General features: G+C 38.3%; 1 protein-coding gene across 2 annotated transcripts in view; it reads left to right on the forward strand.

Moving 5' to 3' along the window:
• The window catches only part of LOC127662192 (E3 ubiquitin-protein ligase pellino homolog 2-like), a 40,525-nt gene that overhangs the window by 14,218 nt on the left and 9,524 nt on the right, over positions 1-16,783 (forward strand). For both annotated transcript variants that reach the window (XR_007972863.1, XM_052153283.1), the window contains exons 2-3: positions 4,812-4,941; positions 13,159-13,260. Coding sequence is in view for 1 of the 2 variants with exons in the window: in XM_052153283.1 (XP_052009243.1) it covers positions 4,812-4,941; positions 13,159-13,260 (232 nt within the window). In the remaining variant the exon portion in view is untranslated. The remainder of the gene's footprint in view (positions 1-4,811; positions 4,942-13,158; positions 13,261-16,783) is intronic.

Genomic DNA, 16,783 nt, shown 5'->3' on the forward strand with positions numbered 1-16,783 from the left:
TTTTGATTAATAGAAGTAGAAGAAAGCATGGGTGGACTTAACATTGTAGGGTGGTTGTGTACACACTGCTGACTCACATTTATGTACAAACACCATGTAAAAGTGAATTTTGCATAATCGGTCCCCATTAATGTTAAAGTGTTTTGATATTATAACACAGCGGTGGAGAATAACGGAGTGAAAAATACATTTACAAAGTCAATCAGCAATTGTACTCATGATTTCTGTGACTATGATTAAACCACAGTTGTTGCAGCACCTCTAGTGTTCATTTCTCCAGGAAACTGCAGTGAAACGTAGGTAGTGGTGGCGTAGTGGGCTAAAGCACATAACTGTTAATCAGAAGGTTGCAGGTTCAATCCCCACAGCCACCACCATTGTGTCCTTGAGCAAGGCACTTAACTCCAGGTTGCTCTGGGGGGCATTGTCCCTGTAAGCACTAAGTCGCTTTGGATAAAAAAAGCATCTGCCAAATGCTTAAATGTAAAGTGGCACGCACAAGTCTGTTGGCAAAAGTGTAAATGGAGTAACGTTCATTCTATGAGACCAGGTTTGTTATAAGTGTCTGCTTCACCTGATAGTGATAGTGACCAAATCAAATAAGTAATGTATTTGTGCAGCATGTGATGGCATACCTAATAAATACTGTAAAATGTCATTTAAAATAATTAAGGCTTGTTTCTCACCATGTGATCACAAGGAAGAATTATATTTAAGCTTTCAAAAGATGCATTTTACCTGAATACATTTTAAAGTCTGCATGAAATCATAATTGACCCCTTATTTTCTAAATGCATGCTAATGGTTTAACCTCCATAATCTTTATTCAAAATCATAACTTTCTCTTCTGCTGATATGACTGACTCTTTTCTGTGGATGTTTGCAAGAGTTCTGGGCAGTCAAGTTCTGGGCAGTCAAGTTTATTCCGTTTTAACCCCGTCCCTTTAAGAGCCTGTCATTTACAAAACCTGGTGCAGAGATGAAGAGGTGCTCGTCTGTTACCCTCACAAAACCTTGTTCAACTCCACAAACTTCCTTGGTTATGGTGCCGCTGGCTTGATTTAAATATTGTAAAATGTGTTAAGCTGATCTGTCAATAATACAGTCTTATTATTCAAAGTCATATCTTGCTCTTCTGCAGATGACTGACTTTTTTTTATTTAATTAATCGGGACACCATGTAATTCGATTAAATATTTTAATCGATTGACAGCCCTAATCGCAATACATTTTCTCACAATACTGTATCGATACTTTGATCCAGGTATTGTGATATATAGGGATATTTTCAGTGCTGTCAGAACTTCTATGAGGCACGAAAGAGACAAACTGATCCTGCAGGATTCAGTTTCTCTCACTGACATGCTGGAACTCTCTCGCATGTTTGGATTTAGAAAAATATCGATTTTCTACTTAATCTCATTTGTATGATCCCCATGTCTCATCTTAAAATGCCAAGATCGCTCTTTCTATCTGCAATCCCCAACATTCAGATGTGCGTAAATATATCGGTATTGCCATAAGTTTACCAATATGAAACCTTTTTTTTTTTTTTCCCGAACATGTATTGCAGAAATCAATGCTTTAGAATGTGTGTCATAACGTAGTTTGTCCAGCAGAGCATGCACCGACTCCACTGTTTACAGAGCTGAGCTGATGGTGGTTCTGCATACAGTGCGGAGTTAAGCGGTGTCTTCCTGTTAGTTGCTAACTAGTTTGTGAAATACATATTGGAAAGGTAATAAACAATGACTCCATTTTCCCATGTCAATATAACATTAACCCTGTCCCTCGCATTACAAAGGAGTAAAGCAAACCATTTGTTCAATAATGTCTCCTCTTTTTAAATTCTTTGTTCTCTACAGTCAGTTATTTATCAAAAACAACAAAAGAAACATTTAATTTATATATAAATACTCACACATAGCAGGAATGCTATAAAGAAGCCATTTGACCAAGCAAACACTACTGTCAAGTCCCCACCACAGGTCTTGAATAGGCAGTACCATTTTAGCACTTGTTCTACATATCTAAGTTAATACTTCTAAACAGTAAAAATTAGACATGTAAACAACAAACTTGTAAAATATACTGTACAGCTGTGGCCAAAAGTATTGGCAATGACATAAATTTTGTGTTTCGCAAAGTTTTCTGCTTCAGTTGTTGTGGTTGATTTACATTGTTTCTACATTATAGTGCAGAGTGATCAGATGCTTTAAATATTTTAAATAATTGCAAAAAGCTTCATTGGCCAAAAAAATTAACTATCACAAAAACCCAAATTTCACTTTTTTGGCCCTGGCACAAAATGACAGTATGTCCCAGAGTGTCCAGCAAGCACCAGGACCATCTCCTGAGGAGTCAGCTATGGAATCGTGTCACCACCAGTGCAGAGCTTACTCAATATTGGCAGTAGGTTGTGTGAGTGCATCTGACTTTTGGACAATAACCTGGTGTCAAGAAGGGCAGCAAAGAAGCCACTTCTCTCCAAGAAAAACATCAAGGACAGACTGAAATTCTGCATGAAGGACAAGGATTGGACAGCAGAAGACTGGTGCAAAGATATTTTCTCTGAAGCCCCCTTCCGACTGTTTGGGACAAATCGATAGTCTGGAGAAGTAAAAGTGAACGCTACCATGAGTCCTGTGTCGTGCCAACAGTGAAGCATCCTGAGACCATCCATGTGTGGGGTTGCTTTTCATCCAAAGGAGTGGGCTCTCACAATTCTGCCCAAAAACACTGCCTTGAATAAAGAATGGTATCAAAACGTCAATTTAATTTGGTGATCCGTGCATTTTCCAGCATGATGGATCACCATATCACAAGGCAAGAGTGATAATGAAGTGGCTCAGAGATAATTACATTGGTATTTTGGATCTGTGGCCAGGCAAATCCCCGGATCTTAATCCCATCGAGAACCTGTGGTCAATCCTCAAAAGGCGAGTAGACCAGCAGAAGCCCACAAATTGTGATCAACTCTGAGCAGTAATAAGGCAAGAATGGATTGCCATCAGTCAGGATTTGACCCAGAAGCTGATATCCAGCATGCCAGAGCAAATTGCAGAGGTTATGAACAACAAGGGTCAACACTGTAAATATGCATATATTGAATGTTTTTGCCAATAAAAGCCTTTCAAACTCATGAAATGCTTATCATTGTTTTCCAGTATACCATAGAATCATGTGAAAAATAAATAAATCTACAAATACTGAAGCAGCAAACTTTGCAAAGCACAAAATTGTCACTGCCAATACTTTTGGCCACGGCTGTATATATATATGCAATATAATATATGCAATGTCAATAATCCATATTTACTGATGTAATACATGAACTATATTTATAAAAAAATTAACTATGTAAACAGACTTTATAACTGAACTATACCCAAATTAATTGAAATGAAAAGCGAACCATGATATTGTGATGTATCATGATATACGTATCGTGAGGTGGCTGGTGATACCCAGCTCTACATTGAGGCATTTCACCTCTGAATGTTTTCAGAGACGATCACTTCTGAATGAATCTGTGTTTGAGGAAGTTACTGTAGTTTATTCATATTTTTCTGAGGTGTCTTGGGATTTACAGCACAAGTGAGTGTTCCATGTTTAGTAGTCTGTGATTTTCAAAATATTGAGGGGGAAAAAAAAGTGTGTGTGTGTGCGCGTGCCAGATGGGAAGGAGAATTTATGCGTACAGCAAGTGCTTTGATAAATCTTTATGCATCGATCCACCTCAAGCATTTGGTGCGTTTAGAAAATTGATTCGTCTTATTGATGGTGGACTGATCGGATTTCTGCGTCACAGGCTCGAGGACGGAAGTGTGAGGAAACATGGATTCAAAAAAGAAATTGGAAGCACCCCAAATAGAACTGAGCTCATCGAAGCACTTCACTGCTACTTTAAAGCATGCAAAAATGTCATGCTGAGACTTCCCTGATAATGGAAATGTGTTGTTGTAACTATCATATCATCATTAATGTGATGAAGTGGGCATGGCTGGGCCGCTAGGACGCACGCCCAGCCGTGAATTGTTCTTATCAGCCGGGAGGGACGAGCCGGAGGTTCTAGGAGTGGCTGAGGACCAGGTGACTGCGTGTCCGGGGACCGAGCTAGGTTTTTCTCTTGTTCTCTCGCTCTTTCCCTCACCCTCCCCTCGTCTCTCCCAGGGCTCCAGAGGGGTGGGGAAGACATGGCGGCAGTAGGGCTGCTGGAAGTGCAACACCTCCCCTCAAGGAGGGGTATATGTAATGTCCCGACCTGATTTGAGCAGTGGAGTGTGTGGCTGGGCCATGAGGACGCACGCCCGGCCCTAAATTGTTCTAATCAGCCAGAGGGGGATAAAGATGAGCCGGAGACACCAGCTCGAGAGGGGAAGTGTGTGTGTGTGTGTGTGTGTGTGTGTGTGTGTGTGTGTGTGTGTGTGTGTGTGTGTGTGTGTGTGTGTGTGTGTGTGTGTTTTATGTCATTAAAGTTGTTAACTTCTGTTGGTTCCCGCTTCATCCTGGCCCATCTTAAGAACCCTGTTACATTTACATTTATGCATTTGGCAGATGCTTTTATCCAAAGCGACTTAGTGCACTTATTACAGGGACAATCCCCACCAAAGCAATCTGGAGTTAAGTGCCTTGCTCAGGGACACTATGGTGGTGGCTGTGGGGTTCGAACCAGCGACCTTCTGATCAACAGTTATGTGCTTTAGCCCACTACACCACCACCACTCCATTACAATTACATTTGGAACCGAACTCTAAGGTGATACATCTTTCATACAGTGTTTAATTTTGTCTTTTCTCTTGTTGAACAGGTACAATGGATCACTCCCCAATGGAGACAGAGGGCGGCGGAAAAGCCGGTTTGCCCTTTACAAGAGAGCCAAAGCCAATGGTGTTAAACCTAGCACTGTACACATTCTTAACACACCACAAGCCTGCAAGGTAATCACACATCAGAAACTGTAATGTATTTTAGAGAGGAACCTAATCATTTGTGATATTTGCTTTTCACTACTCCCCATTTTATTTGATCAGTTTTCCTCCATTTGGTCTGTGGAAGCCAATTTGACTTTGGGAATTTGTCATTTCACAGAGATTTCAGGTTAAAGCATTAGCCTATGACATATTAGCATCCATCTGATTTACTTTCAGAGCAAAATCTCCTACAAGTGGCTGGCTACGTATAAAATGTATACGTAGCCAGCAATATGTTGTATTACCCTTATTTGTAGATTGCACCTATTAACCGCATGACAATCAGGTACAGATTCTCAGCATGTAAACATGCCTCATGAATGAGGAAGAGCACTTCAGTATTACTGAATTACTTCTCTTCTGTAGGTTTCAAATCAGATATTATACCTGTGGTGCATTTTTAACATCCAAGACATCAAGCTTCATTGGTTCTTGTGTGTCATGACAAAACATTGTAAAACGGCACTGTAGTTGATTTGAGAGCTGTGGCAGAGGGGATTTTTTTTTATATATAAATGGAATATTTCATTCTATTCCTCACACAAAGCTAAAGTGTGGTGGTTGAGGATTACGACAGAAATCTGTTTTGTATGAGTTGAGTCTATTTAAACTAAAATTGTCCTTCAGCATTACTACTGTTGTAAGTGCATGAAGAAACTCTTAACTTAAATGTGAACTTGTATTGAACTCAAAACATAACCTTTTTAAAGCCACAACAAATAGCGGTGTCCCTTGAAATGGGGTGGCATTTAATTCCAGCGGAACGGTCACTACTGCTGATTGCCTACCTAAACCGTATCAATTCTCATTCTTGCACTCTGAATATCTCCTTTGCAACAATAGCATACTAGGCCTCACCTTTGTTGAAATCTCTTCCAGCTACTTGGACATTCTGTAGGGATTTACAGTGTGGTACTGAACATGGTGGGTGGATTTGAGTTGTAAAAATGTAACCGTTACTCAGAACAGCCTCTGCCAATAAACCGCACCGAGATTGGACCATCTCCAGATGTTATTGTGAAATTAATGTAGCTGGGTCGGAGATGAATTTACCCCTACACTAAAGGCATTTTAAGGCCATTTGTGGTGTTTTGTAAATGTGATGAAGTAATGGAGATCTTTCTTTTGAAAGCTTTTGAGCAGCAAGACCAAAACTGTCAAGTGCAACCCACATCATGTCAACTCACAAGATCACAGCTCCTATTTCAGTGACTTGACACCAATGGAAAACATGAGGTCTACACATTTTGGATCTTTTTATTGTGGTGGGTGGCCCCTATGTGGGGATTGTTGATGACTATTGCCGTTTCAGTCAGCTGAAGGCAAACTGCCAACAGCCACCATTGTTTGAAGATAACTTTCTCTATGAGAGCAGCTTCTTATTGGGATGTCAAAAGTACTTCGGTACCAAGTTTATAAAAAAAAAAAGATTTGTTTGAACCGCTCCTGTGGAACACAGCGGCTGGATCTTAGGATGACACACTGCTCATATCTCTGAGTTGTAACCGCACATGGAAAAACATGTGCATGTATGGTGCACCATGGCTCATACTATGTGACTGACAACTACCAGAAGTTCTCCATTTGCGGTTCCGTTCACACAGTCCAGGTTTGCCTTAAAATGTGGCTGTGAGTCCTGAAAATGTACAAGTGTCGGTTCGATTATAGAATGCCGTTGTCACACTCGTAAATTTGTGAATTTAATTGTAACTGTAACCATACTAGGCACTCCAATACAGGACTGACAACCATATTCTGCTGCTTCGTAAACGTGGCTGTTTAAAAGATTTTATTATTTTTAAATGGGCTAAATGAGTGTTCAATACCATATTACCTATTTTTACCATTTGTATCGAGGATTGTGCAATTTGATTGGTATTGGAACCAAATTTACCCAAATTTGGTGTTAACCCTAGCTTGGCCAAATTCTGTGTCCTTTTGGTGAAGGCAGTCCCAGAATGCGTTGTGACAAGCGATATGTAGAACGAGTAATTTCACTGACGTTTAAATGAGAATTTTAAAAAGAAACCAACCTTCAAAAAATTGTATGTGACCGATACTTGATCTATTCCAAATCTGATGCAAATTTCTGCTGAAAAGAGGTATTTATCTGCAATGTGCTCACCTTTCATTATCAGCATTGTATATTAAATATAGAACATGACTTGCATTCACCTTCAACGAATACAGGTTTATTTATTGAAATCCATTGAATGAATGGTGCAGGACCAATAGTGCAACCCTAATAGCCTGTTCTAAATGGAATTCACAAAGTAAAAGATACTTGACAGGAAAATGTATACAAAAGACAGAAATTAATTTTCATTGTTGAAAATAATCAACCATCACAACAGTAGATAATAGTTCTTTGTAAAAGTTCTAAAGTTTCCTGCACTGATTTTTCCAAAATGTTTCCAGGTAGAGTGACCTTTTTTTTAAAGTGCTGTACTTAGGACAACAATAAAAAGAAAAGGGGTCTCCTACAAGAGACCAATTGTTCTTGAACCACTGTCAACAGTGCAGAACTCTGAAGTTACATTGGATCACAGGCTCAGAATAGCTGTGGCATTGTGCCACCTCATTTTCAAATGCGCAAACATCCTTTATCCTTCTTAACCTCTCAAACTTTACCTTCATCTAGGTTTGGGCTTAGGGGTTATCCTTGGGTCATTTTCTTTTTTTATATATAATCTAATTTAAGAAGGAAGAACATTTCTGAGATGTTTGTTTTATATGAGGACACAGAAACACAAGGAATGTTTCTTCTCACCATGAAATCGCTGGCATGCTGTATTTTTGGGAACGTTTTGTTACGGTTGGCCGCTTATTACCTGTCCGCAGTGCCTTGTCAAAGCTGAAAATAGCTCCGCACAGTCATCTGTGAATCATGCTGCTCTTAAGGGGTCGGAGCACTCTGAGGTGTAAGGCCTTCTGTGGCTCAAGGCATCACCCTGAATGTGTTAACCGAAAAAGAGCAGTTCCCCAACAGTGTCACAAAGTGCAGCTGCATCATTGTAATGTTAAAGTTGAATTTGATTATAAATGGCGTGCCAGCGAACTCCTTTTCAGATAGCTCACACAATGTCACTAAACTATTCCTGGAACAATGTGTGATTGTTCATGGATGTCTTGGAGGTTTTTTCAGAGGTTGGAGTTGTGTTGTCACTTGCATTTGTGAGCTGTCAAGTGTTGATGCTGGTTTCAGTCGAGTTAGATTCTGCGGCTTGAGGTTTGTGGCTGCAGCATCTTATCTCATGTGTTTACTACAAATACAAAACATGCGCTCAATCTGCTCAGCCAGTTCACAGATGGATGCTCTCTATAGCTTGCTGCCCCGTTGGGTGCATCTCCTAGGTCTATTGTTTAAAGTCTTTTCTGTAGCTTTTGTGGTCCACTGTAAAATAGGAGTGGGATGTGGGGGATGGATGGGACCCCCTGTTGTGGTTTGGCAGTAACGGTGGAAAGCTGCCTAATGTTTCACCCACAAGCCTCTTTGTTCCACTTCAGTATGGGCACAAACACATCACCAACAGTAACAGCCCAAATTTAAATGGATAAATGGTCATACACACCCAAGTAGGAATCTATTTTGTGGCTTTTAGACAATATTCTATAAATCATATTGATTTATGTATTTTTTTTCTGAGGAAAAATTTAAGCGATATCACAGCAAAGGATCCATCATTTGGGCCAAATAGACATTGCTGCCAATTAGACAAATATATAGTAAAATATGGTTTAAACTTAAAATACGGTGTGGAAAACATACCTTATATTAAGGATGTAGAATATATTTTGTCACATGCACCAATATAACAAAACATAATAATAAAAGGAGATATTTACAGTTGAAGTCAGAAGTTTAAATACACTTGGGTTGAAGTCATTAAAATTCTTTATTTTTTACCCACTCCACAGATTTTATATTAGCTATATATAGTTTTGGCAAGTCATTTAGGACATCTACTTTGTGCATGACAAGTTTTTCTAATAATTTACAGACTGATTGTTTCACTTTTAATTGACTACATCACAATTCCAGTGGGTCAGAAGTTTACATACACAAAGTTAACTGTGCCTAAAAGCTTGACATAATTTTCCAAGCTGTTTAAAGGCAATCAGCCAGTTAAATTCTGATTTGGCTAATTAGAGGTGTATCTGTGGATGTATTTTAAGGCCTACCTTCAAACTTGGTGCCTCTTTGCTTAACAACATCATGGGAAAAATCCAAAGAAATTAGCCAAGATCTCAGAAAAAAAAAAAGTGTGGACCTCCAAGTCTGGTTCATCCTTAGGAGGATCATCTGTGCAAACAATAGTATGCAAGTATAAACTCCATGGGACCACACAGCCATCATACCGCTCAGGAAGGAGACTCATTCAGTCTTCTAGAGATGAATGTAATTTGGTGCAAAAAGTGCAGGTCAATCCCAGAACAACAGCAAAGGACCTTGTGAAGATGCTGTAAGAAAACAGGTTGACAAGTATCTATATCCACAGTAAAACAAGTCCTATATCGATGTAACCTAAAAGGCTGCTCCGCAAGGAAGAAGCCACTTCTCCAAAACTGCCATTTAAAAAGCCAGATTACAGTTTGCAAGTGCACATGGGGACAGAGGTCTTAAGTTTTGAAGAAATGTCCTCTGGTCTGATGAAACAAAATGTAACTGTTTGGCCATAATGACCATTGTGATTGTTTGGAGGAAAAAGGGTGAGGCTTGCATGCAGAAGAACACCATCCCAACCGTGAAGCAGGGGGGTGGCAGCATCAGCTTTGCTGCAGGAGAGACTGGTGCACTTCACACAATAGATGCATCATGAGGAAGGAAAATGATGTTGACATATTGAAGCAACATCAAGACATCAGCCAGGAAGTTAAAGCTTGGTCGCAAATGGGTCTTCCAAATGGACAATGACCCCAAGCATACCTGAAGTTGTGGCAAAATGGCTTGAGGACAACAAACCAAAGGTATTGGATTGGCCATCACAAAGCCCTGAGCTCTATCTGATCGAAAAGATGTGGGCAGAACTGAAAAAGTATGTGTGAACAAGGAGGCCTACAAAACTGTTGAAGTTACACTAGTTCTGTCTGGAGGAAGGGGCCAAAATTCCAGCAACTTATTGTGAGAAGCTTGTGGAAGGCTACCCGAAACATTTGACCAACGTTAAACAATTTAAAGGCAATGCTGCCAAGTACTAACAAAGTTTATGTAAAATTCTTACCCACTGGGAATGTGATGACCGAAATAAAATCTGAAATAAATAATTCTCGCTACTATTATTCTGACATTTCACAATCTTAAAGTAGTGATCCTAACTGACCCAAGACAGAGAATGTTTTCTATGATTAAATGTCAGGAATTGTGAAAAACTGAGTTTAAATGTTGGTGCATGTTAAATTCTGATTGCATGTGATTTTATAGTTGAAGTTATAAATATGGATATTTTTCTAAATTTTTCTAAAATTTTTTTTAATGAAATGGTTTTTATGATTGATTTAATTGGCATTATATAATTAAATTAAAAAACATTGGGAACACTTGAAATGAGGTCCCATTCATTAACAATGCATTAAGTATCAGGAACTAACAATTTTTTATATATTATTTTTTTTTTTTTTTTAAATAGTGTTGGGTTTGAGTCCACCTTAGTCGAGTCTGAGTCTTTTAAACAATCCATAACAGGCAGAGTTTAAATGAATCTGAATTCAAATTGTAACCATAAGCTCAACATCAATATTTAAGCTTTTTTAAATTTCACCACTAAAACACAATTGTCAATATAAATGTAACAAACACCAAAGTGGTTTCAGAATGAAAGCTTATGCTTTAGCTGTATGAAGACAAAACTGTCCTTCAACGCACTACTTATTGAGTTCTGTTGACATTTCAGTTATTTGTTGCTTTTCCCTCCACTCAAACATGGAATAAAGTCATTAAAACAAGAGTTGTTATTGTTTTGTATTTTATTTCTACTTCATTTTTGAGTTGTCCTTTTTCAATTTTGTTTAATCTAAAATGATCCCTATCAAAAGAAATGATATATACTGAGATTTCTTTTTGTCTCCTATCTGCTGACTGGTTTAGGAAAATGAGTCAACACCGTAGTATTTAGCACTCGCTGAGAAGTTCCATCCCATGACTTGACTGCAAATGCTACATCCAAAAACACTGGAAAAGCCCACTGCTAATATTAGGGCCATTTAACAAGGATATGATTATACATTTTCAGAAAACGTAGGGCAGTTCTACGCACTGCTTGTGCACCTAAAACCCTGATGATCGTTTAACAAAAATTAAAAGGTATTAATGTATTTAGTACTACTGACAACAGTTTCATTATGTGTATTAGTTTATTTATTTTATTTGATCACAAATCAAATGCCATGGACTCTGCTGGACTTGGGAGTCCCAAAGACTGGAGTCCGTGACAAGTCCATCAAAAGAGTTCAGATTTTGACTCGAACCCCAACTCCTAGCATTTATTAACCTTTATGTTGGGCAATAAAAATACAATTGTTCATTGTTAGGTCATGTTAATTCAAAGGGCATTAGCCAAGCCTGGATTTCTATAATTTGATTGCTCTGTTGTATTAAAGTGCCACCTACTTTTCAAATCTATATGCGACAGGAGAAACCAGAACCAAAAATACATGCTTAGAAGTTGACTGTTTTGTTTTTGTGTGTGTGTGTGTGTGTGTGTGTGTGTGTGTGTGTGTGTGTGATTTATTAATTGTTGTGATATTTCTCTGAAATTTGGAGTTTTCTGTAAATTGAGACCAGTTTTTTGCAATTAGTCTACTTTATGCGTGTAAGGTTAGCTTTTAAATTTGTGTGAAAAATTACAGGTGCACCAAAAAATTGCACCATAGAAAAGCAAGTATAAATCATTCCAATATTCATAATGTTTAATTTTATTAAGACAAGAAATTAATTTCACATGCTTCATACATATTCAATATATTGGCCAGCTTTACTTCAGACTCGCATAACATAACTATTTATGTTGGGCTATTATAGGGCATATGTGGGGCATGAAATGTTGGATTTCAGTATGCATGTGTGAACTGCTAGTGACCTCCATTGTCATGGAGAGCAGTGTTAAATGTCCATGCATGCATTGAGCTTTAAACACTGAATTGCATTAGGTTATTTAACTAACCACCTTCCCCTCGGCAGTTTTTTTTTTCATCCCTCATTGTTGCACACTAGTGTAGTAACCATGACCCAGTTTCCACTCCCTCTTGAGCACACATGATAGAGATGTGGGTAATTTGGAAATCACAGATTAGAGGATAAAAGGGGTGAGTTGGAGAGAGTGAAGGGGGGGGGGGGAGAGAAACACCTTTTGAAAATGAACTAAACACTGCAGTTTACACACAATCTCTAAATTCACATCACAATTCAGATCATCTATACTTGTCTGATTTGTTGCATTGTATCAGTTGATATGGACTGAATTGATAAATTGACCTCCAACCTGTTTTTTTTGGTTGTCGTTAGTCATGTGATATTTGCCTGTTATTACACTGTTGGCTTGATTCACATGATTTATTTATATCAAAGCAGCAGCAGCAGCATATGGCAGCTGTCTGAGTAATGAATGTTTGATGGGGTGTGTTTACATGGATGGTAATACCCACATCTCTGTTTGTATACATGTATAGTATATCTGTTTGTTGCTGTGAAAAGCATGTAGAGTTTGGACAGACCTATTCATTTACAAGGTCAATGACCTTAAACAAAGGAAAAGGCAAGCATCACTAATACTTTTGTTCAAACTTGAGATAATGGGTTTTGCTTGGCAGACTCTAAAACTGGTGACTAATTTCTGTAGATTTGCAGTGAAGGAGGGCCCCAAGCCATATCCAGGATCTAAAATGTCATAGACTTGGGGCTCTTTCGACTCTGACCAGTTAGCATTAACTACCTAAAACTGTGCTAAAAGCCACTCGTAACACCCAAGCCACTGCAAAGCTATGCCCTGGTAATAACCCCCAATGCCCTATCATCATGGTGTCAAATTTTCCATGGCCAAGCAGCCGAGCACCACTCACATTATCTTCAGTTAATGTGAAAATCTATTAATGCGGTTGGAAAAGTAAAACTTTAAGATGAGTATTATTTTTTTGTTGTGTGCTTGTATGAAAGTCTTCCTAACATTTGTTTGTATTGTCTTGTGACAGGCAGTGAACTGTAAGGGCCAGCACAGCATCTCCTACACACTGTCCAGAAACCAGACAGTGGTGGTGGAGTACAGCCATGACAAAGACACAGACATGTTTCAGGTACTGTTCTGCAAAAAAAAAAAAACCATCTGCATACATTATACTCTTGCTCTGTTCCAAAACCTAGTGAGCAGCCTACATCTGCAGCATTTTTGCAGCTTTTGCATACTGTTATTTCAACCCCCCCCCTGAGAAAGTCACTGTTTCAGGCACATGCTCCGATACGAGGATAGTGTGTGTTTTTTTTTTGTCCATGTATGCAGGAAAGGGCCATAGAGATATCAGAAAAGGAAAAAGCAGGAACAAGCAGAAACTCACTGGGACAAAAACAAAACTCACTCTATAAAAAGGAACTAAAGTGGAGACACTATTTCAGTGTGTGTGTGTCTATATATATATATATATATATATATAAAAACCTGATTTAGTGAAATAAGCACCTCTCTATGCTTAGGAATTTCAATCCCTGTTTAAAAACTAAAATAGGCTTGTCAAACAAGTCCCGGCACATTCATGGCTTTTTTTTTTTTTTTGGCCCATGTCCTGTTTACTGTGGAGAAAAATACTATAGGGACAGTACTGCTTAGCCTCATACAAAACTTTTTACTGATGCTGAATTTAGGCATATTTGTTTTGAACATGATATAAACTGCATATTCAAAACCTGGAAATGTTTTGCTTACCTTATTTTAGTTTTCAGTTTCAGTTTGATTTTTAATTAAACTTTTTCTATCTTGTCAAAAACATTTATTTCCGTATTATCTTTTTAAATCGTTCACGTTTAAACTGACGAACACCAATATTACCGCTGGTTGAACGCTAGGTGGTACTATGGGGTAATTTTCATTTAAGCATGGTTAGGGTTAAGCTGACCCCATAAAGCAAGACACCTTGATTTCAAACTTTGCACTCTTTAGTTAAAATAAAAAATAAAATAAAGCTCAATTAAAATGTGTGTAACTTTTTGAAAGATGGCTTTAAAGGGCAACATCTCTCTGGCAAAGAACCTACTTCATCTGTGCATTCTCTACCGGTCGGGCATTTCATTATCCGGGAAAATACATTGTGTGTGAAATACATTTTTTTTTCCCTCCTTCACGATATAATTTTGATCACGTTGTTATTTTATTCATTTCGTTTGGCGTGCAATTTTGAATTTAGAAATATATATATTTCTAATATTTCTTTTTTTTAAATAATTACGTTTTCAACACAATCACTAAAGCAAAAATATTCATAGATCCCTCAGCACAGGTGTTGCCTGTGTGTGTGGCTAAAGCACTAAACCGTTATCAGAAGGTTGTCGGTTCGATCCCCACAGCCACCACCATTGTGTCCTTGAGCAAGGCACTTAAAGAGCAACATGCAGGTTGGACAACCCTATATAGCATAGTGTATGTTGATGATAAAACAACTAGATTTTCTGAACTGGAGTAATAAATATTTAGCCATTAACGATATTTTGAGAAATTGTGATTAAAATAACTTCCGCGTCTATAAAGCACTAACTGGAAGTGACGATGGCCGAGGGAGTCTGGTCAAGTTCAAGCTCAGGTTACAATAGATGCGAATGAAGAAACAGTTCTCCGGTGTGGACGAACATGCCTATGATGGCCCACAGGCCTATAATTATGAGCCTCCTATTATTAAATAATTAAAAATTAAGACTTACTCTGCTAAGTGCTCGTTTTCGTTGCACAGAATGTCTGCTAACGTTAGCACTTAGTCCTCCAGTCCCGCCTGCGCCAAAATCCGGTGTAAACTTTGACTGTGGACTTGATTCCATCGAGTGCACCGAGGGAACCGCATCAGTAATCAGCCTCACGTGGTCCTTACTCCGAAATCCCATCCGAGACTCCAACAAATCTCCAGGTCGATAATTCTCCGGAGTGAAATGTGCGCCACAAACGACCGAGTGTGTGGTAACAGACGCGGCAGTGAAGTCTGCTCTCTTCACCTGCACAAAACGCACCCAAGACCGAAAAGCCTTGTTTTTCCTAGAAGGAAAATGATGGACACGATGTCCTGATAGGCTGGAATTCGTGCAACCAGCACAAACACAATAATTTACCATTATGGCTTCTCTAAAACTCGATCTAAAACGTTCTGTCTCTCACTACTGCTCTAACTACATCAACACCCAACAATGAGAGAGCTGACCATGAGCTCTTTTATTTGCCTCGCCCTACGTCATATGACGTTGCTATAGCGGGAAAGGCGTATTCCAGAGCCTAGCACATTTTCATCAAAATCTCTACATCAAATGAGATTTCATTAGTAATTTCTACATATGTGTTTTTAAAAGACCTCTGCAGACAATATAAAGTATTAATTCAGTTATAAATTCAACCTGCATGTTGCTCTTTAACTCCAGGTTGCTCCGGGGGGATTGTTCCTGTAATAAGGGCTCTGTAACTCACTTTGGATCAAAGCGTCTGCCAAATGTGTATGTGTGTTGTCAAGTCATTTTTATTTGTGTTGCGCCTTTCACAATGCGCATTGTTTCAAAGCATCTTTACAGAAGATTATGCATTAACAGTAAATTAAACTGTAATATCTATATAGTCTTGGAGTCATTGTGTAATTTGATTTTTAAATATGGTTGTAAATTGTGTATAAAATTTATTCAATAAATAATAGTTTTTATAACCCCAGTGAGCAGCCAAAGGCGACTGTCAAGGAACACAAAACTTCATAAGATGTTGGTTAATGGAGAAAAATAATCTTGGGAGAATCCAGACTCACTGTGGGGGCCAGTTCCCCTCTGACTAACATCATGAATATAATGTAAATATTACTTATGTATAGTGCAAGTCGTGGTTTAAAATTATTAAACTAAGTAAGCGTTAAGGGTCAGTGTTTAAACAAAGATTTTGTATGAACTGTAAGATTAATGACTAATGTCTTTTTTGAAGTCAATCCTGGATTAACTGCAGAAGTCACATAGAGACATTGTCTTTTGTTAGTTGACTGATGAATTTGTTGGCAATTTAACCATTTACTTTCAGGCAAGTATCTAGGCATGCAGGCAGAAAATTACTTGCACTAATAAAGACATAAAAACAATTATAATTGTAAAAATGCTGAGCTGAGATGTCTGAGGCCATTTGCAGCACTCATAGATGATTCTGTTCTTGGGGAAAAAAAAAAAAAATCATAAGAACGAAACCGAGTGAACCTTTTACATGCGCGTGTTCCACGAGACTGCACGCCACCGTACAAACATGCGTGCGCATAGACTGCTTTTCTGTCATCTGTTCTTAATATAATAAAGTGTGTTTCTTCAAACACGTGTCTCTGTGACAGAGCAATTTATTTGTACGATTAATTTGATAATAATAATAGTAATAATAATAGCCTAATAATTATCATTTAATACATTAATGGGAAAACAAGCCAGATATTGTCTTTAGTCCAAACACGCCGAAGCAGTGTGTGCATGCATGCATGCAGGGGAAATATTTTGAGGGATATATTTAATATTAAGGATGCATTTGTTGGCTACTGTATACTATGCTTATGATTTCTATTGCAAAAATGTCCACGTGGGTAAAAATGTAATGGCTTATCTTGGATGAGTTAA

The sequence above is a fragment of the Xyrauchen texanus genome, chromosome 22 (genome assembly GCF_025860055.1).
Source record: "Xyrauchen texanus isolate HMW12.3.18 chromosome 22, RBS_HiC_50CHRs, whole genome shotgun sequence".
Lineage (NCBI taxonomy): Eukaryota > Metazoa > Chordata > Actinopteri > Cypriniformes > Catostomidae > Xyrauchen > Xyrauchen texanus.